Source organism: Podarcis gaigeae (genome assembly GCF_964106915.1).
Source record: "Podarcis gaigeae genome assembly, chromosome: Z".
Classification (NCBI taxonomy): Eukaryota; Metazoa; Chordata; class Lepidosauria; order Squamata; family Lacertidae; genus Podarcis; species Podarcis gaigeae.
Window position 1 is genome coordinate 16,248,277 of NC_139691.1, and position 20,808 is coordinate 16,269,084.

General features: G+C 43.2%; 1 protein-coding gene across 2 annotated transcripts in view; it reads right to left on the minus strand.

Annotated features, from left to right (window-relative positions):
* Positions 1-20,808, minus strand: part of GPR107 (G protein-coupled receptor 107) — a 47,608-nt gene that overhangs the window by 21,003 nt on the left and 5,797 nt on the right. For both annotated transcript variants that reach the window (XR_014560165.1, XM_083721962.1), the window contains exons 2-14: positions 12,408-12,527; positions 11,781-11,831; positions 10,684-10,772; positions 9,621-9,718; positions 9,032-9,075; positions 7,995-8,051; positions 7,043-7,141; positions 5,871-6,004; positions 4,552-4,627; positions 4,261-4,334; positions 3,331-3,448; positions 2,607-2,737; positions 2,006-2,049 (exon numbers count right to left, since the gene is read on the minus strand). Coding sequence is in view for 1 of the 2 variants with exons in the window: in XM_083721962.1 (XP_083578088.1) it covers positions 2,006-2,049; positions 2,607-2,737; positions 3,331-3,448; positions 4,261-4,334; positions 4,552-4,627; positions 5,871-6,004; positions 7,043-7,141; positions 7,995-8,051; positions 9,032-9,075; positions 9,621-9,718; positions 10,684-10,772; positions 11,781-11,831; positions 12,408-12,527 (1,135 nt within the window). In the remaining variant the exon portion in view is untranslated. The remainder of the gene's footprint in view (positions 1-2,005; positions 2,050-2,606; positions 2,738-3,330; positions 3,449-4,260; positions 4,335-4,551; positions 4,628-5,870; positions 6,005-7,042; positions 7,142-7,994; positions 8,052-9,031; positions 9,076-9,620; positions 9,719-10,683; positions 10,773-11,780; positions 11,832-12,407; positions 12,528-20,808) is intronic.

Consider the following 20,808-nt stretch of genomic DNA (forward strand, 5'->3'; position numbering starts at 1 on the left):
GCACTTTGTCAAAAGCCTTACTGAAATCAGGATACACTACACCCACAGCATACCCCTGATCCACCAAGCTTGTAACTCTATAACAAAAGAAATATGATTCATCTGGCATGACTTATTTTTGAGAAACCCATGCTGGGTCTTAGTAATCACAGCATCTCTTTATAAGCGCTCACAGACTGACTGGTGAATTATATGTTCTATGACATTTCCTGGTATCAATGTCAAGCTCACTGGTAGGTAGCTACATGGGTCTCCTTCCCTTTTTTTGAAGTTGGGGACATATAGTCCTCTAGGTCTTCACCTGGTTTCCAAGAATTCTCAAGTATTATAGACAGAGGCTCTGAGAGTACATTTGCAAGCTCCTTTAGTACCCTTGGGTATAGGCCTTGCACATTTGAGCCAAGTGTTCCCTTAACACCTCTTTTCCTACCTTGGGCTGCAGCTCCATCTTTACATTCCTTTTTCTGTTATCATAAGGTTAAACACTATTGCTTTTGGGTGAAGACAGAAGCAATGCAGGCACTGAGCAGTTCTGCCTGTCACCCAATTGCATTTCTCCATCTTCACCACGCAGAGCACCTACTATTTGCTTATTCTTCTTGCTTTAAACATAGCCAAAGACACCTTTTTATTATTCTTAAGCTCTCTTGCAAGCCTGAGCTCATTCTGAGCTTTGGCCCATCTGACCTTTTCCCTGCAACTACTGGCTACTCCTGTATACTCCTCCTCCATGAATTCCCTGTTCTTCCATTTCTTGCACATGCCCTTCTTAAATCTCAGCTCATCTGGAAGCTCCTTATGCAGCCACACTAGTTTCTTTAGATGCCTCCCACTTTTTTTTCTTGTTGGATTTGTCTGCATCTGTGCCTTCATCATTTCACCTTTAAGAAACTCCCATCCATTTTGGACTCCCTTCTCTTTGAGTATTTCTGACCATGGGATCTCATCCAGTAGCTAGCTCCTTAAGCTTTTGAAATCAGCCTTCTTAATGTCCAGAGGGCATGTCCAATTACATAGAGTTTTCCCTTGCCTCTGTAATCATGAAACCCAGGAGGTCACGATCACTTCCTCCCAAGTTTCCCAGTACTTCCACTTTGTCAATTAATTTCTCCCTGCTGATGAGGTCCAGGTCCAAGATAGATGATCCCTTTGATACTTCTTCCACCTTCTGGGAAATTAAATTGTCAGCAAGACAATGGAGGAATTAGTTGGACCTTATGTTCTTGGCAGAGTGAGTTCCAAAAAAGTAGGTTATTAGGGAAGTTGAAGTCTTCCATAACTACTATAGCTCTCCTTTTTGAATGTTTGGTAATCTGCTCTAGGAAGGCTTCATCCGAGTCTTCAGGTCCCACGCTGAGTTCCTGGCATCTCCATTTAATAAACAAAATAATGATGATGATGATAATAATAATAATAATAATAATAATAATAATAATAATAATAATAATGGCTCTAGTATCAGGAATGGGAAGGGCTCTCTCAGCCTGAGAAAGCAGCTGCTGGTCAGAAGAGGTAATCCTGAGCTAAAGAGACCAAGGGGTGGTCTTGACATAGGCAGCTTCATATGTCTGAATGCTGCATCAGTTAACACAGGCTTCCTAATAAATCTTTAAAAATAAAACAGATAACAGAAGTAATGATAGGAGCTAAAGATGGCAAACACCGTCTTGAGAGGCATGCCCCCTTCTCTCTAGTTCGGTGGTTCTCAAAGTGGGCTGGGCAGTGGGATTACATAAGAGGCAAGGGAGCAGCAGGGGGTGCTGAAGGTGTAAATGACTATCAGATTTTGAAAAGCTGGGAACCACTGATTTTGCTGGATACAATTAATACAATTGTATTAATAGGTTTGAAGTCTCACTCCACAGTGAGAAAATCTGAATGCCATTAAAAAAGATTAACAAAATGCCAGCATGAGGTGGGGGCAGGAAGGGACCGGACTTGTGTAGCTTCGCTCCCCACAACAGTTTTACGGGGAGTAGGAGCTCAATGGTAATGAACAGCTTACCCTTCCCATCTGTTGCAGAAGCCTCCTGCAAATGTCTTATTGACCTAGAAGAGAGAATTAAGGTGAATTGGTAAGGAGACACCATCTTATGAGTTCAAGTCAATAGATGCTCAGAAAAGAAAAAAATGGCACCACCAACCCACCAGAAGGAGGCACACAGACTGCAATTGGCTTTATGCAAGTGAGGAGCATCCTCTGCTGGCTAGGAAAACTTGCTGCTACATTCTCTGGACCAGCCAGGCATGCAAGACAGACAAAGGCAGTTTTGAAACAAAACACACACAGAGGGAGAATCTTTTAATGTATTAGGCTTAATCCATTTGGTATCAAAGGAATTAGAGACAGTTATCAAGGCAGAGTAAAAACAAGATGGTGGGTGGAGTAAGTATTACTTATTTAAAGCATTTGTACCCTGCTCTTCTTGAGCCCCAAAGATTCTCAGAGAGGCTTAACATGGCATCAATTCATACAAGACAGTCCCTGCCTGCAGGCTTACAATCTAAAGGCCATGGCACAAAAGCAAAAAGGGACAGGGAAGGTAGAGGGAGAAAGAGACGAACTTCCCATCACACTCACAATAGTTGCCCTCGCTGGTACTCACCATACAACTGGGAAGAGGATGGCCCCGCAGCAGAGCAAGTCGACCAGGAAAAGAATCTCTTTCCAGAGACCATACTCCGTTGTGCCTTCTTCTGTTGACTCAATGATGATGTAGGCTACGTTGGCCAGGACCTGGTTAGAAGGGCAGCAAGCAAGACATCAGTCACTTGAGCATCTGGAAACCCAAGCTTTATAAAGAGCAGTTGAAGGAGTTGGGTATGTTTAGCCTGGAAAAGAGGAGATATGATAGCCATCTTCAAATATCAAAAGGGTGGTCACATGGAAGATGGAACAAGCTTGTTTTCTCCTGCTCTGGAGGGTAGGACCCATAGCAATGAATTTGACTTACAAGAAAGGAGATTCTGACTAAACATCAGGAAGAACTTTCTGACAGAAGGAGCTGGTACACAGTGGGACAGGCTCCCTCTGGAGGTGGTGGACTTCCCTTCCTTGGAGGTTTTTAAGCAGAGGTTGGATGGCCACCTGTCATGTATGATGTATTTGAGACTCCTGCATTGCAGGGGGTCAGACTAAGCAACCGCTGGGGTCCCATCCAACTCTAAGATTTTATTATTCTTGCCTTTGTTTCATGTAACATTCCTAAGAATCTGGGTTGGGGGTCAATGATGACTTCATAAGCACATAAAGGGTATTCAAAGAACTCAGAAGTTCTTAGTTCATAAGTGCAACACAGCACACCCCTGCAGGGGAGGTCAAGGCCTCACCTGGAGTGGAATGACAATCATGAAGATCTTCTTGTCCTTGTCAGAAAGGATGTGCTTAATGAATGCCCAGCCTGTGCCAATGAGAGCAATGGTGATGAAGAGTAGAGCCCCCTTCAACCTGGTGAAAAAATAAATTAAGTTAAATTGGCATCAGCAGGGGGAGTAAATGCTTCCTTGAACAACTGTTTCAGAAGCTACATGCATGAAAACCCAAAAGAAAAAAACATGTTCATGTGACATTGACAGTGCTCTACAGAGAAACTGATCAATCTTTATGTAAATGTCACAAGGGATTTCAAAAACATAAGTTATTTAATTTCCGTGCTTATACTCCAAGCCATCTCAACAGGAGAAAGCAATTTAGGAAAATTAATCAATTAACTAGCAAAACGTACACAAATGTATCAGAAGCACAGGAGAACACCAATCACATCTGCTTAAGGGTTACGGAAATGGGGTTGTGTCCAGTGCTAGTCTTACTCAGAGTAGGTGCACTGAAATTAATGAATGTGACCAACTTCGGCCCCTTAATTCCAATGGGTCTACTCTGAGTTAGACTAGCATTGGCAGCAACATAATAAGGTAATCAGAAACAATATTATGAGTGTATATAGAGCAGGTGGCTTTGGCCCTCCATACATTTTTAGACTACAACTCCCATCATCCCTGGCCAACACTGTTGCTGGGGCTGCTGAGATATACAGTTCAGGAACATCTGAAGGGCCAGATGTTCCCCACACCCAATACAGGTGGAAGTGACAAAATAATTTTTCTTGCACCTACAATGATTGGCACAGACATCAAGCAGGACCAACTCTGTGCTCCCCGTGACCAATCATCTAAGGAGGAGAGGACCCACACACTCCACTGGCCAGCCTCTGTGGAGGTGGCAAACCACATGGCGGACAGCATCATGGTCCACATACTTACAGGTGAGTGATGTAGTAGACGACAGCCCAGCCTTCGATGGGAAAACCTTGAGAGGAAATGTAGTGGTAATCAATCTGGAGGGGGAAAGGGCAGGAGTGATGTCAAAAGTGTGCAGCCAGCCAATAATCAAGCAGTATATGAACCTTGTTAAATAAATATACCACCCAATGATTTGAAGATCTCACTGCCTTTTCTACATTTGAATGCACAGCTCATAATCATCAGTTTCATTTAAGACACAGTTTTTTTCTTTGTTAGTTGCAACTAAAAAAACAAACAGTGGCTACTTACTGCATGGAAGACTAATGAGAGGGACTTGGTGAAAGGAAGAGCAGCCATCAGCCAGTGGATCTTGAACACATCAGCCCTGAAACAAAGACGAGAAGGAAAGTCAGAAGGGAATAGTCCTGCTGACACTCTCCTGACACCAAAAAATAAAAAAAAACACAATAGGCGAGTTTGAATCAAAATACTGTAGCAACAGAGCCCACTGACATCTGCTGCTTTTTATTAAAATACTGTTACCGTTTCCTGGCAATGAATATTTATAGTCATAGGTATGCGCAGCATGAAATAATAATGTACGCAAGACAGTTTTTAATTCTCTCTCTCTTTCAGGGCCAAGGTAAGGCACTTATTTACAATGATTTGAAAACCTATCTTGGTACAGCTACCCACGTGGAAATAGCCAGTTTCTGGAAGAGTGAGGAAGGATCTCTTTGGGGAGGTGGGCATGTAGAAACGGATGCTTGCTGAGAAGCCCTGAGACCTGAGGGTATAGGGTGGCATACAAATTTAATGAATAATTTAATAATAATTTAAATAATAATAATAAATAAAAGAGTGCAAAACAGCCCTGCTGGACCATGCTAGCAGCCCATCTAGTCCAGCATCCTGTTCTCACAGCGGCCACCCAAGAGCCCATGCAAAACCTGCAAGCAGGGCCTGAGCACAACAGCATCCTGCATATCTGTGATTTCCAGCAATTGCTATTCTGAAGTGTTACTGCTTCCAACCCTGGAGGCAGAGCATAGCTATCAGGGTTAGTGCACACTTATAGCCTTAGCCTCTTACACAGCAATGCAGGCTTGCTAGGGGCGAGACAGAACAGGAGGCCTTTACAGGGGACTGGTGGCCAAGTCTTGCACACATCAACCCCAACCCTGGATTTCAGAGGGATACGTTGACTTGACTGACATATATCTAAGATGTATGAAACAGATCTCACATCTGAGCACCAACTGTTGAAAACTATGCATTGTGGAGTCAAGAGTATATGCAGTGGTACCTTGTTAAGTACTTAATTTGTTCTAGAGGTCCGTTCTTAACCTGAAACTGTTCTTAACCTGAAGCACCACTTTAGCTAATGGGGCCTCCTACTGCTACTGCACCGCCACCCCACAATTTCTGTTCTCATCCTGAAGCAAATTTCTTAACCTGAGGTACTATTTCTGGGTTAGCGGAGTCTGTAACCTGAAGCATATGTAACCCAGGGTACCACTGTATTCTCTTTTAAACTAATGGCTTTTATGTTTGCATTTATCTATTTGATTGCAGAAATTTGGCTCTATATGAATGAGTGGGTGCTTTGCTGAGGATCCCCACTTCACCTGCGTTTCCGAAGAGTGTGGATCCACACGGCTCCAAAGATGAAGAAGAAGAGGGCCATGGAGATGTAGAGCTTAGGGAGAGGGATCTCTCCTGCTGAGAGGTAGCTGCTTGGATTCTTCTCCATAATCTCAATCTGGAAGCAGACAAAGCATTGCACTATTAGCATCGTCATTTATTGAATGTGTATACACCACTCAACTGCCAAAGCTGCATTTAAGCCGCTTGCAAGAATAAAACTCATTATTTTAAAAACTGGCACAGTTGATCAAAATAAACATTCACGCTATACAATGTTAATTGTTATCTCTGTTCAATCCTGTTTTCCCATCATTTTTCTTTAAGCCAATTCAAGAATCAATAACCTAGATGTTGACCACTAGTGATGAACCACGTGTTGTAGATATTACTGCGAATTTCCTATGCTATGTTTGTGATGTACAAATGACATGAGAAGATTTGGTCTGTTTATTTCTATCATTTATTTTTTCCTACAATTCCTGTTTATAAAACCCAATAAAAAGTTATTCAAAAAATAAAATCAAAATAAGCACCAACAATTAAAACATGCAATAAAACAAGACAATTGTAAAAGGAAAAAACCGTGTTGCAATTAAAGCAGTTTTAAAAAGAGATTCAAGCCAGGAAATTAGGAAAATTGAAAAGGAGGTATCAACATGGAGAATTCAGATCAGCAGAGGTTGCTCCATTTGGGTGAACTGTCCACTGCCCCACCAAACTCTGTCTGCTCCCAGCCAGCCCCCACCCGCCTGCCTTTTTGATTAGAACCCGTCCAGAGGGTGACCCTAGTTGTCAGTTTTCTCCTCCTCCTTAGTCTGTTTTGCCCCTTGTAGAATTCGGGGGGGGGGGGGGAGGATAATAAAACCAGAATCAGTTGGCTCCGCCTGGTCTGGTTTTGGCTCTGCCAACCACCAACTCTGGCTGGGCACATCACTGGCTGTAGCTCCCTGCCTTCCACCCCACCAGTCCCAATGTACACTAACTGCTGCCAATTTAGATGGTGCACCTGAGATACCATGGGGCATTCCCAGCCAATAAATATTTTGGATGTCCTTCTCACACTCTCCCAAAGCAGTCCAGAACACCAGGAGGGAGCTGGGTGGGTGAGGAGTCTGGGTTCAAAGCAAAAAAAGGAAACTAAAGCCCAACTCACATCAAGAGTGAAGAGGAGCTGCTCATTCTTCGGGACACATTTGTGAAAATACAGACTGTAGAGACCTTCTTGGTTTTCTGAGCTGATGTTGAAGGAGAACTGAGAAGAAGAAAGGAAATGTCAATAATCTGCGCAAATGTTCACGAGTCATTCCACTTTAAAGTAGTCCAACTAAGGTAAACAATTGTTTAAGAATTGGTGCCTGAGTTTGATTTTTTTCCTCTGCTCTCCCTGTTCCTTTTCCCTTTTGTGTTATGGTATTGTTTCCAGATTGTAAGCCTGTGGGCACTGATTGTATGTAAGCTACACTGGGAGGCTTTTTGGCTGAGGAATGGGGTACAAATTACCCGAATAAATAATAAATAATAAACAGAAGGACCAGGCTTTTAAGACAGAGATTTTTGTAAAAGAAATTATGGCTGTCTCTGAAGATGGTTTGGAAACTTTAATCGGTGGGAGAGAGAGAAAAAGGAGGCAGCCCAGATGTTGGTGGAATCCAGAGAGATGGAATATGGAACACTGATTATGCACCAATGGCACTGGCTTTCTGTCCATTTCTCACCATCACTGAACTGTACACCACTTTTCCACAGTTAAAACAATGCTGATGGCAACTTAGCACATCAAAGAAGTTGAATAATTCACCTTAACAATCACAAAAATGTAACAAATTTTTAAAAAGTCATAAACAATAAATGAAAACATCTCAACAAGTGGACACCAAAATCAAGCAACCCCCATGTAATTCATAACAATAAAGATACAAAGAACTGTAATGTCATTAATGGCAAAAATGAAGCATTTCCAAAATCTCGGATTTCTGGGCCCCAAGAAAGGCTTTTGAAGCAGATTTTGGTGATTGCTCAAGTTTAAGATGGAGAAAGTGGTATTTTATGCAACTTCCGGCAAAGCAGACACTCGCACACCCGACTTATGTTTCAGGAGCACTGACCTGGAATGAATAGTGACCATCTTTGCTCTGGATAGGATGTGTCTTCTCTGGTGGCAACTGGATCAAGGAGCAATTGAGACAAAATCAAGCTATTGCCAATTTACTAGGAACAGGTTGAATTCGTCAAAGAAAATGCTAATTGCAAAACCACCCTCATCTGCGCAGCCTTAAGATATGCAAAAAATTGTTGTTAACTGAATTTGTATTTCACCTTTCCTCCCCAAGGAGCCCAGGGTGGTAAACAGGCACACAATTTAAAATAAAAAACAAGCAAGAGCAGATCAAAACATTCTAAAAGCAATCACAATCAAAAACATTGAAAAGGGGGTTAGTTAAAAACTTTCTAAAAGAAGTTACAGCTAAAAAGATTCTTCCATCCTCAGGGTTACCAGGAACAGGGTTTCTCAGTTTGGGTAAACAGAGCTGTTTTCAAACCCCTCCTGAAATTGAATATTGACAGAGAGGCAGACACACCTCACTAGGGAGGGCATTACATGGTGGGGGAGACACAAAAAATGCCTTGCTGCTCCTGCCTTGTGAACAGCAGTCATATAAAGGCCATGTTACACAGCGCAACAGCATTAAAGTTCTGACCATCCCCAGAACTGCCCAATGCCAGGGATGGCAAACCTGTGTTTGTCACTAGGTTCAAACTCTCCTTCTATGATTCTGTGATTCATCCATGTACTGGCTGTGCAAAAGGTGCTGAACTCTTCTTCACTGGAGGGTTTTCAAACGGAGGTTGGGTTCCATCTGTCAGGAATTCTTTAGCTGTGATTCCTGCATTGCAGGGATTTGGAATAGATGATTCTTGGGGGATCCCTTCCAGCTTCACAGTTCTATTATCCTATGACTCTTTTTAGATGATAATTTCAGTATTTGGCTCTCCCCTTTTCCCTTATGCTCTTCACATTCTTTGGATGGTGTACTTGTTCTTACATTTTTCTGTTTGTGTATGTCCATTCTGTTCCTGGTTGCTACACATTCTATAGATTATTAATAATAATAATATTCAAAATAAGGCAACAGTCTCTTACCTGGAGTTCTGTCACATTTTGCTTGGATTGTGGTTGCTTAGGATCTAGAGGCATAAAACACACAAGAGTGAGAACAGGGACCTTGGTCATTTACATGGTGGTCTTTACTACTGAGACCATCAGTCCTATGTGCTCAGTGCTCTCATGCTACCAGCTATGATGGCTATGCCCTGCTTCTGTAATTGGAGGCAGAAATGTTCCTGTGTACCAGTTGCTTGTGCCCTGCTTGTGGTTCTCCCATATTGGTCTCCCAGTGATTAGCCACCGCAAGAACAGGATGCTAAATGAAGATGGGCCCTTGTCAGCAAAAAGTTTTGATTTCCCCCAGTAAAAGAGATCCAAGAAGGCTAATTCTGGCATTTTCTCCTGCAGGTTCTGTACAGCCAGGAGGGCTAACTGCCACTGACAGACAACTAGGCCAAATCCATTTCTAAAGTCACTGGAACCAGTAGCTGCATTGCGGTAGTGAACTCTACTGACAGGCCATTGGCATGCACCTTTTCCTGATAAGACACAGGACTGTGATATAGAGCATGCAACTGAAGCTGTTCATAAAATTAATGGCCAGCCCTAAGTAGGAGAGACTTACCTGAATTCTGCTTGCTTCCCGCATTCACACTCCCATCAGTGTCATCAAATATAATTTCTGGCAACTGGGGAATATTGGATTTGGGCTTGACTTGCACACTGGGGAGAAAGAGGGAATGCTTTAATAGAACAAAAATATTTATATGGGTAGAAAAAATATATGAGATGACATTGGAACCCTGGAAACTGCTGCCTTATGCTGTCAGAACACTGGTCCATCTAAGGCAGAACTTCTACAATGACTGGCTCTCCAGGTTTTCAGGGCCAAGCTTGGGTGTGTAGAAACCAGCCTATTATATACAGGGTGAGTCCTTTAAAAGAGGCCTCATGGATACAGAGTACACATGTTCCACGGGGCCTCTTTTAAAAGACTCACCCTGTAGAAGTAAAGACTGCAGCTAAAGCAAGGTAGATTTCAAATAGAATGGCATAAAGTGTGGAACGTAGAGATTAATGATAAATTCATGTGTGCTATCAAAGAAGGGGAATATGGAAGAGAAATTATATTGAGGAAATATGGAAGTCATTTGTGGAATTTGTACTGTTAAAGCAGAAAGGGGTCAAACTATCTCAGAAAGTGTTAAATTTTTGGAAACTTGGATAATTATAATAAATAATGGTCTCTGGGGTAGGGTGCACATTTTTTGTACTACTATTATTCATTATTGTTGTTTTTTAAAAAAAGAATAAGAAAAGCCTGTCGCTCAGGGGGCAGAGCACCTACCTTGTATGCAGAAGGCCCCAGGTTCAATCCCTAACATCTCCAGGTAGTGTTGGGAATGTCCATCCTACTGCTTGAAAACCCGGAATGCTGCTGCCAATCAGTGTAGACAATGCCAAGCTAGATGGACCTTGCATATGATCCTAAACGTCATATCCGTTGCACTGCCCACCTTTATTTCCAGCCCTGCTCCCGACTGTTATAGGACCCTTGGAATGTTTCCCAGGAGGGAATGAGGCCCCTGGGCTGTAATTCTGTTTCCCAGAGCCTATGCTTTCTGCTACAGGCTCCAAATTGGGGGTGGCGGGTGAGAGAATGGAGAGATATGAGATGCGTCTCTTACATCTTCTTTGTGAAGTCCAGTATCAGACGGGTGACTGAGATGTCATGGTCTGGCGTTTTATTCAAAATGCAATATTCCATTTCTTCATCCTGCAGAAGAAGGAGTAAGCAAAAGCTGATGATTCTAAACACCTGCCACCTTCTTGCATCAGGGGAGGAAGTAAATGGCCTATGGAGTTTGCTTGTCAATATTTTTATTATTTTTCATTCCTTATTCTGAATTCAAACAAGGAACACATAAAACCAGAACAAAGGACAAAAATCAAATTAGTTGCCAATTTCTCCAAACAGATTTAAGAGGGCATAAAGGCCAGAAAGTTGTTTATATTTATATTTATTTATTTAATAAAACATACGTACTGCTTGATTGTAAATAACAAGCAAACCAGAGATCTTGGGCGACATGAGGCAAGAACAAGAGCCACCCAAAGCATCTAATGTGGGTATGGGAACCTGTGGTCTTTTAGGTCTTGTTATCGACTACAAATATAATACAAAATTCCATCACTTGCTGCATAGTTTTCAAGTTCTGTTTGCCCTCTCAAGGTGCGCAGATAATGAGTAAGCTTCTCAGAAACTGCCATAATTACAGCAATTTTTGGTACCAGTTCTCTATAACTGACAAGACAATTTTCTATCATTGTGAAGTAACTAGGCATGCTCCGACCATCAAATAAGTGATTACAGGTTTGCAAACACTCCTGGCATTTTCTCCATCTATATAGATAATAAACATAGTTTATGATCCTATACTTCTCTCTCTCTGCTACTTCTGTCCGAAAAGGCTCTGGCTCGCTCTCTCTCTCTCTCTCTCTCTCTCGCTCTCTCTCTCTCTCTCACTCTCTCCCTTTTACAGCTGGATAGGTCCACCAGAGGTTTTCACGTAGCAATAACATCACTTTTCAGAGAAGCAGACATAAATCTAAGGAGATACTACCAATACATTGTCACCTCAGTCCATGTTGTGTCCAAGATGAATTTGTACAAGGCAGAGCATTCTTCTTCATTAGCCAAAAGAACTCAGCAGAAAACAATGATAAATTTGGGTGTTCTAATTGGTCTTGTCTGAGCTAGAATGTGCTCAACCTATGCCCTTACCAGATAGGTGGAGAATCCATCATTCCGTGTTCGGTCTAAACTGAATCCCACCTAAAAAAGAAAAAAGCACATACATTTTTTTTCAAAGAAAGAAGCATTAAAATTTAAGGTTTTCAACAGATTTTAAGTATGTGTTAAAAAAAACAACAATCAAGCTTTTTACTTCTTGATAAAAGCAGCCATTTCTCATATTAGAAAAACTTTGCTAAAGCAGTACATAAATGAAATTAAAAACAACAACAATGCCCCTCTCAGAAAGTGGGACTGTCATCGGAGGTGTTTAAGCGAAGTTTGGATGGCCATCTGCCAAGGATTCTGTAGCTGTGGTTTCTGCACTGCAGGGGTTGGATTAGATAACCCTTGGGGTCCCTTCCAACTCTACAATTCTAGGAAGTCCCATCACCCCTGCTTGTTAGTTACCAGAGGCTGATGAGAATTGAAGTCCAGCAGCATCTGGAAAGTCAAAGGCTCCCACCACCACTTCTGGCTCAAAAGGATAGTCCTTTGCAAAGGGCCAAGTGGTGTTTGATCCCAATACATGACCCTCCCTTTGACTGCTCAACCCTTCCATGAAGGCATGGGGGGTATTCCTTCAGCTGGGGTGCAAAATACAAAAGGGATGCCTACCAGGTAGTCTTTGACACCCACTCCGACCGGTTTTACTGAGAGGTTGTGTACGTTGACCGTCATGAAGCCATCTTTGAAGAAGCCGAAGGTGTTCAGATGGACTTTCTGACGTACGTCTTCCTGGAAAAAAGGAAACAGGGCTTCTTTTCAAGCTGCAGTGAGGCAAGCTGATGCAGGGAGGGTGCTTGTCACTGGGGTTGGTGAATGCCTTGTCATTCAAGGAGCAGAGGGGGGCCATTTGGGCAGGTGGGATGCTGCCCCATGGACCTCAAGTGTTTCAGCATAGCTCAGTTAGTTAGAACATGGTGCTGATACCACCAAAGTCACAGGTTTAATCCCTATATAGGACAGCTGCATATTCCTGCAGTGCAGAAGGCAGGACTAGATGATCCACAGGGTCCCTTCCAACTCTACAATTCTATGGATAAGTCTACCAACAGCCAGCCCCTTTTTGCTTGCCTCTATAAGGGTGACCCTACCTGGCAGCTTCCTGATCCTCAGTCTCAGTGTTACACCTTTTAGAACTCAACAGGGAGGGAGGATGAGGACGAGGCTAGACCTACAGTGAGGGGGGAAAGTATTTGATCCCCTGCTAAATTTGCCCGTCTGCCCTCTGACAAAGAAATGACCAGTCCATAATTTTAATGGTAGGTTTATTGTAGCTGTGAGAGACAGAATAACAACAGGAAAACCCCAGAAACCCAGAAGACAAAAGTCAGAGACTGGTGTGCATTATAATGAGTGAAATAAGTATTTGATCGCCTATCAACCAGCCAGATGTCAGGCTACCTGGTATCTTCACTGTATGTAATGAGCTGAGATTAGAAGCACCTGCTGTAAGGGAGAGGTCTTACCTGTAATCCCAGCTCGTTACAGTACCTGTACAAAAGACATCTGTCGACAGAAGCAATCAATCCAGCAGATTCCAAAGTAGCTACCATGACCAAGACCAAAGAGCTGTCCAAGGATGTCAGGGACAAGATTGTAGACCTGCACAAGGCTGGACTGGGCTACATGACTATTGCCAAGCAACTGCAGTTTGCCAATGCACATCTGAATGACCCAGAGGAGAAGTGGGTGAAAGTGTTGTGGTCAAATGAGACCAAAATCGAGCTCTTTGGCATCAACTCAACTCGCCGTGTTTGGAGGAGGAGAAATGCTGCCTACGACCCCAAGAACACCATCCCCACCGTCAAACATGGAGGGGGACATATTATGCTTTGGCGGTGTTTTTCTGCTAAGGGGACAGGATACCTTCACCGCATCGAAGGGACAACTTTATAAAATCATTTACTTTATATTAATTTATATACTGATTAACACCAAAATAAGTTTCTAAGTAGTTTACCAAGTACAAATAATAGTCACCCCAGTAGCCTACACACCATACCCAATATGGCAATGGGACCCAAAGAAGGGATTCTTGTTATCTACCATTCCATACCTCCTGGAAGTGCATCAGATCTTGATAACCTTAGATTTTTTTTACATATGGGCAATGCCCTTAGTCCTTAAGGCTGTAGAGTCCTCTCCCCACAGCAGAAGAGAAGCGACATGTAAAACAATTGGTTACTTAGCAGACTATAGGCAGATTCTTGTGCTTGGGCTGGGCAGAGCTTCTGAAAGGCAAGGCAGCCTATTCTGGGTCTGTTTGGTTGTTCCCAATTATTGCAGACAGCTAATCGTTTTGCATGCTGATGCACAGGTTGACAGTTCAGTGCAGTTCCTTACACACCTCAATGCTCTTCCTACCATTCATACTGCTCTTTGCCAAGGAGGGGAAGAAACTGTGGGTGGTATTTAGCTAAGTTTTACTCAGGCACTATTTGCAATCCAAACATATATTAAATGCTTTGACACTGAAGCACTAAGTGCCCAGAGCCCCCTGAATGGAAGCTTCTGAACAGCCCCCTAAGCCAATGATGTATCTTTACCAAGCCCACAAAGGGAAAGTCCAAGCCAGGAAGAATTCCAAATCAAGTGGAGCTTGAAGTATACTTGAAGGATTTGAAGGAAATTATCAGAATTAGGCAGGCATTGCCAAAGATTCCTGAAGGGGAACCATCTGGTCAATCATAAGAAAAATATGAGCAGCACGTTCTAGCCGCCTTGGGCTTTGATGCCATTAGGAGACAGAGGAGGAGAATGGGCAAAACCATGATATAATTATAGTCTTAGCCTCATTGTGGTTAAAGGTATAATGGGGGATAGGCTCCAGGATAATGTGCTCTCCACAAACATGATGTCCTCCGTTCATTTGTATTCACCTTAACAATGGTTACTGTCAATCTGGGTTTGCCTTGAAGAAGGATTTGAAAACCAGGGTTTGAAACTAGTTAGCAAACCCTGGTTGAGAGGGAAACTGGTTAGTGGCAACCTTGGTTTAAAAGGTGGTACTGACATACCTGTTAACCTGGTCAAGTCCACTGAGGGAGAGAAGAATGGCACTCTAGAGAGGTGGGAGCATAGGCTCTTGCAGCCTGTCACTGGTGCAATGGTTAGTGTGTTATACTAGAACAGGGGTTGGCAACTTAAGGCCCATGGGCCACAAGTGGCCCACAGGGGTCGTTTAACTGGCCCACAAGCCACCCTCAAACCAAGCCGCCCACTCAGTGAGTCCCCGCCCGCTGCGCTAAAACAGCACAGCATGGGGACTCGCTTCTGCAGCACCAAAAATCTCATCTGCGCAGAGGCCAAAAATCATGGGCACACAATCTGGCCCACGGAGGGATCTCCACTGGAATGAACCGGCCCAGGAGAGGTAAACCTTGTCAACCCCTGTACTAGAACCTGAGAGAGACCAGGGTTCAAATACTCAGCCATGAAGCTCGCTGGGTGAACTTGGGGCCAGTCACTGCCTCTCTCAGACTAACCTACCTCACAGGATTCTTGTGGGGATTAGATGAGGGAGAAAAAGAAACATATATGCCACCTTGAGCTCATTGGATAAAAAGTTAGGATATAAATGCAGTAAATATATAAAAGCAATGCAGGGCAGCTTGATGTCTTGTAGTTGTTGTTTGGACTCCAGCTACTATCAGCTGCAGGCAGCCTGGCCAAAAGGTCACATCTAGAAGGCACCATACTGGCCACCCCCGCCAAAAGGGACAGGTGTACCAGCTTTCAACAACCTGGTGCTGCTTTAGATGTTGTTGGACTCCAACTCCCATCAGGCCCGAGCCAGGTGATGGGAGTTGGAGTCCAACAACATCTGGAGGATACCATGTGTTGCTATGTTACACCTGCACCAGCAACCCAAGAAATGCAAAATAAAACCACAGCTGCAAGTCTCTGCCTGCGCCATGGAAGGCGGACAAGGAGCGATTCATTCAAATGACAATCTGCCCTGCCCAAGATACACCTCATGGTTCTGTTTTCCCACACACACCCAACCTCAAGTGCACACACCTGGCTTGCTGATGGATGTCCAATATCTGCAGCGCTGTTTGTCTGGCCATTACTTCCAGTTAAGAAGTGTGTTACATTTACTCAATGGAAATCAGTTACATGTGAAATGTCCAGGACTCGCTACAGAGACAGAGGTTCTTAAGACACCCGCTAGATTTATTACTGAGACACAAACAAGAGCAAACTTGGAGCACTTGAAATCTGAAGATCAACACTTTCTGGTTTTAATCAGCAGGGGGCAACATCACCACAGCCCATGTACAATGAGGGAACTAAAGGATTTCATGAAACAGGACTGGAAATGGTGGCTAACGCCCATGGGGGCATATCCACACACACAAAAGCCAAGTATGGATGCATGGGGGGATCTTTAAACAATTATTAACAAGAGCATGGGAATGTGTCAAAGTTTTGAATGCTGAACCTGCATTTCCCACTACTTAAGAAAGCCTTACTTACTTACTTACTTACTTACTTACTTACTTACTTAGAGTGAGATGAGCGCCGCAACCCCAGAGTTGGTCATGACTGGACCTAATGGTCAGGGGTACCTTTACCTTTACCTAAGGAAGCCACCTACTGGGGGTCAACAGCAGGGGAGGGTTTTCTCTTCACGACCTTTGAGGATTCCTGAAATCACTGGGTCAGCTAGGGTGTGGGTGTGTGCGCTTGTCTGTGTATGCATATATGTGTGTATATATATAAAAAGAGTGAGGAATTCTTACAAACCCTAACCACATCTCACAGCTAAAGTCTGAAGAAGTAACTTGCTTTGAGTCATAGCCACCATCCTTTTTTCAAAATAGACAGAGGGAAGAATTCAATCAACCTTGCATAGTCTTTTTTTTTTTAATTGAAAACAATTTATATGCCACTTGCTCAACAGAAGACCTCTAAGCAGTTTATAAAGAACACCTACTGGTAAACCCTATACCTGCCATTATAAAGAAGTTCGAGAGAGCTGGACAAGAAAACCACTACTTTTCAATCAACCTAGCAAAGTTTTATTACATATGAAAAATCAACAGAACATGATTATAGGCCTCCAAGGACACATGGCAACTTGTGAAATGATACCTTTGTTTAAAAACTGAAATGACTTGAAAGTTAAATGTAATTAAATATAAATTTGGTGCTTCTGGAGGGGGGATTGTTGAACACTGATAATTGCTTCTTCTAAAAATATGTGAAAACAATAAAATATTTGGTGAGGGGGGAGGGGAGTCCAAGGATGCTCAGACAAGAATTATATACATGTAATACAGTAACTTGGGGTGGGGGAATCACAGACCAGGAAACAAAAAAGGAAATGCATTGACTATCATTTCAAACCCTTATTTTAAGCAATATAAGCATGTCAATTTACCATTAATAGGATTTTTTAAATGCTTAACTTTTGGCTGGATTGGTCTCTCCCAACACCCAGCCGCTGAATTTCACAAGACTGAATTAGTCATAGAACCACATTGAGATTTCAAATGTATATATTATCTATGCAGCCCATTATTCTACGGTTTCGGTTACAAGTGTTTTGCAACTTCTGAGAAAGAACTGCAGGCCAGCAAGGGAAATGAGTAAGATGTGATGGAGGAAACTGATAAGGGAGAAAAATAAAGTCAACATAATTTTATTTTCAAGCATCAGCCTTGCACATCTACTTTCGTTTACCCCATCCATACTCTTGCTTAATGGCGCATGTCTGTACTTGCAGCTTGACAAACCACAATACCAACTCACCAATCATGCATATGAGGATCAGAAGACCAAGGCAAACCTCCTAACAAATGGCATTACTTTTTTATCATTTTGTTCTCTGTATATGCTAGCAATTAAGCAGCGTATAAGTGCCTTAAATTTAACAGTTATTTTCATTTTTAAAAGGGGCTAATAGATTTAATGAATAATAATACAGCGTGTGGTACAGTGGTTAGTGTGTTGGGCTAGGGCCAGAGAGACCAGGGTTCAAATCCTCATTTGGCCATGAAACTCACTTGGACCAGTCACTGCCTCTTTCAGTCTAATCTACCTCACCGACAAAACAAAATAAAAAAATTCCTTCCAGTAGCACCTTAAAGACCAACTAAGTTAGTTCTTGGTATGAGCTTTCGTGTGCATGCACACTTCTTCAGATACTTCTACCTCACCGAATCGTTGTGGGGATTAAATGAGGAGGAAAACCTTGTATGCCACCTTGACCTCCTTGGAGAAAAAGGTGGGATAAATAAATGAAAATAATAAATGCACAAGGCTCAAAAGTACTGAACCAGAGGGGATTCATATGCTGTGGTCCACCAGAATCCTGCTCTTGAAGGTGAAGAGATTCCAGCATCTTGGACATACAATGGCCAAGGAGGTTCTCCACTCAAGGAAAGAGAATTTGTCAATGGAATTGTGCAACAGTGAAAGGGGGGGGGGGACAAAACAACCTCTCTGGTGGCAGGTGCTTTCCAAGGTGGTCCTGCATGTGTGTGAGGGACTCCACGGAACACGCCTACCCAGTGGCCACCTTCAATGTCAAGCCTGCCACCACCAAATATCCCACCTGGGATCACTGTTCACATCTTCTGGGGCGTTACTCATCTCAGCATTGCCAAAGCTGGGAGAAAGGCTGGGGTGCACTTGCCACTGCAAGCAAAGATGCAGAACCCATGGTACAACAGCCATTTTATTTGAACACCAAACAAACACTCTACAGTTGAGCTACGGTCTTTCTGAAAAATCACTAGGAAAGTCCCGGTGTGCTCCATGGGATATGTTATATACAGAGCATTGCACAGCCCCACTGAATCACACAGATTGGCTATTCTGGTCCACATCCTGTTTTTCCTACAGTGGCTAATCAGATCAATATAGGATTCAGCTTTCATTACAGTGCAACTATGTTACTCAGAGTCCATCAGGCTCACTCCCAAATCTGCACAGAATTGCAATCTTAAGTGGATATCAGTTAAGCAGGCTCTTACTCAAATATCTGAGGATTTCAAAAGATGCATTACATCAGGAATATTGCAAGGTGCCTTATAATGAGTCAAAGCATTGCACTGCAAATTTGCATTGCAAATTCTGCAGTTTAGGTGGTTGAACTAGAACACATGACCCATGGGGTACCTTCTAAAATTACAATTCTGTGATTCTGTGAAAGTGTTGGCCCACCTAGTTCACAACTAGAAGTAGCTCTCCAGGCTTTTCCAGTTCTACCTAGAAATGCCAGGCATTGGACCCATTTCTTTCCACAAGAAAAGCAGATGTTCCACCACTGAACTAGGGCCCTTTGTTTACCACATTGTAGTCCTCATGGTTCTGAATAAAATGCAGAGTCGAACAGGAATATAGGAAACTGACCATTGGTCAGACCAGCTCAGTACTGCCTACACTGACTGGCAGCATCTCTCCAGCATTTCAGAGGCAAAGAGTATTCCCAGCTCTACCTGGAGACACCAGGGATGAACTCAGGACATTCTGCTTGTAGGGCAGAGGCTCTAATGCTCAGCTACAGCCCTATCCTCTAAAACAGAGGTGATGAACTTGAGTTTCTGCAGATGTTGTTGGACGCCATTATTCCTGCTGCCTGAGGCCAAAGGGAAAGGGAACAAGGGTCCTCCAGCCCAGCTCTCATAGTTATAACCTCCAATTGGAATAGAGCTAATTTAAGCAAATGCTTTTCCTCTCAGCACAGTGTGCTAAGCTGTACCTGTTAAAATTCCAAAAGGAAAAAACATGATACGTGGATGTGTACCTAAGACCAACATTGTTAACTTCCTGCTGACATGACCTCAGGTCACTTGACATAAGGTGCAGCAGACTTCAGGCGAAGAAGTCTGCAAGAACAAAAAGCAAAACAAGTACAGTGGTACCTCTGGTTACGTACTTAATTCGTTCCGGAGGTCCGTTCTTAACCTAAAACTGTTCTTAACCTGAAGCACCATTTTAGCTAATGGGTCCTCCTGCTGCTGCTGCTGCTGCTGCTGCTGCACTGCCGGAGCATGATTTCTGTTCTCATCCTGAAGCAAAGTTTTTAACCTGAGGTATTATTTCTAGGTTAGCGGAGTCTGTAACCTGAAGCATATGTGACCTGAAGCGTATGTAACCCGAGGTACCACTGTACTTGATTGAATCTCAAGCCGAAGGTTCCTCCAGGCCAGCCTCCTGCTCTCACAGTGGCCAACCAATTGGAAGCCTCAAAAAGTTGTAACTTTTCCTCACAGAGGAGTTGATCCAGCTCCTTAATCAGTTTACAAAATCCTTTTTGAGGTGCTGCAACCAGAACAGTAAACAGTGGCCTTGTTTATACAACACAGAAAGCCAAATAATGGCTTCTAAGGGTGGAGAACAGTTTTCAGACAGAGGGTTGCATTCCTGCAGTGCTGACAAAGTTAGAAGTACCAAGCAGCAAAACACTGGGAGAGAAAAATTATGCTTGTAAACTTCAACATTACTGTTAAGCAAACATCCCTAGAAAGTTGAAGTGGGTTACAGTAAGGGTGGGAAAGCCTCAGGTTCGGTGACCAGAAGCGGCCCTCTAGGCCTCTCTCTCTGGCTCTCAGTACACTTCCTGGGCCACATCCCTTCACACTCTTCTCAAGTGCTTTTGCTTGGCTGGAACACCCTTGAACTGTGACAATGCCTTTTTATTACCTCAATGGAGGATGGAGATGTGTGTATGACGTGGAGATGCAAAGGCTGGAGGAGGAGCGGACAGAAAACATTAGGGGAAACAAGGGCATGTCAGAAACAAACAACTGAGAAGTTGACGTGAAACTGAAGCGAAGAAATATTTGCACTCCAGTTTCTTGCAATTTCTTCCCGATTTTTTCTGGGTTTTTTTGCAGGCCCTCACATTTCTCTGTATGTATAAAAATCTCCAAGCTTTGATTGGCTGGCAGGTGGGTGAGTCACATCCATGGCTTGGCCCACTTTTGCCTCTGGCCGAGCCCACCATTGGCATGAAGCCCCCAGAATGTAGTCCAGAAGGGAATGGGGCACTCACTCATCT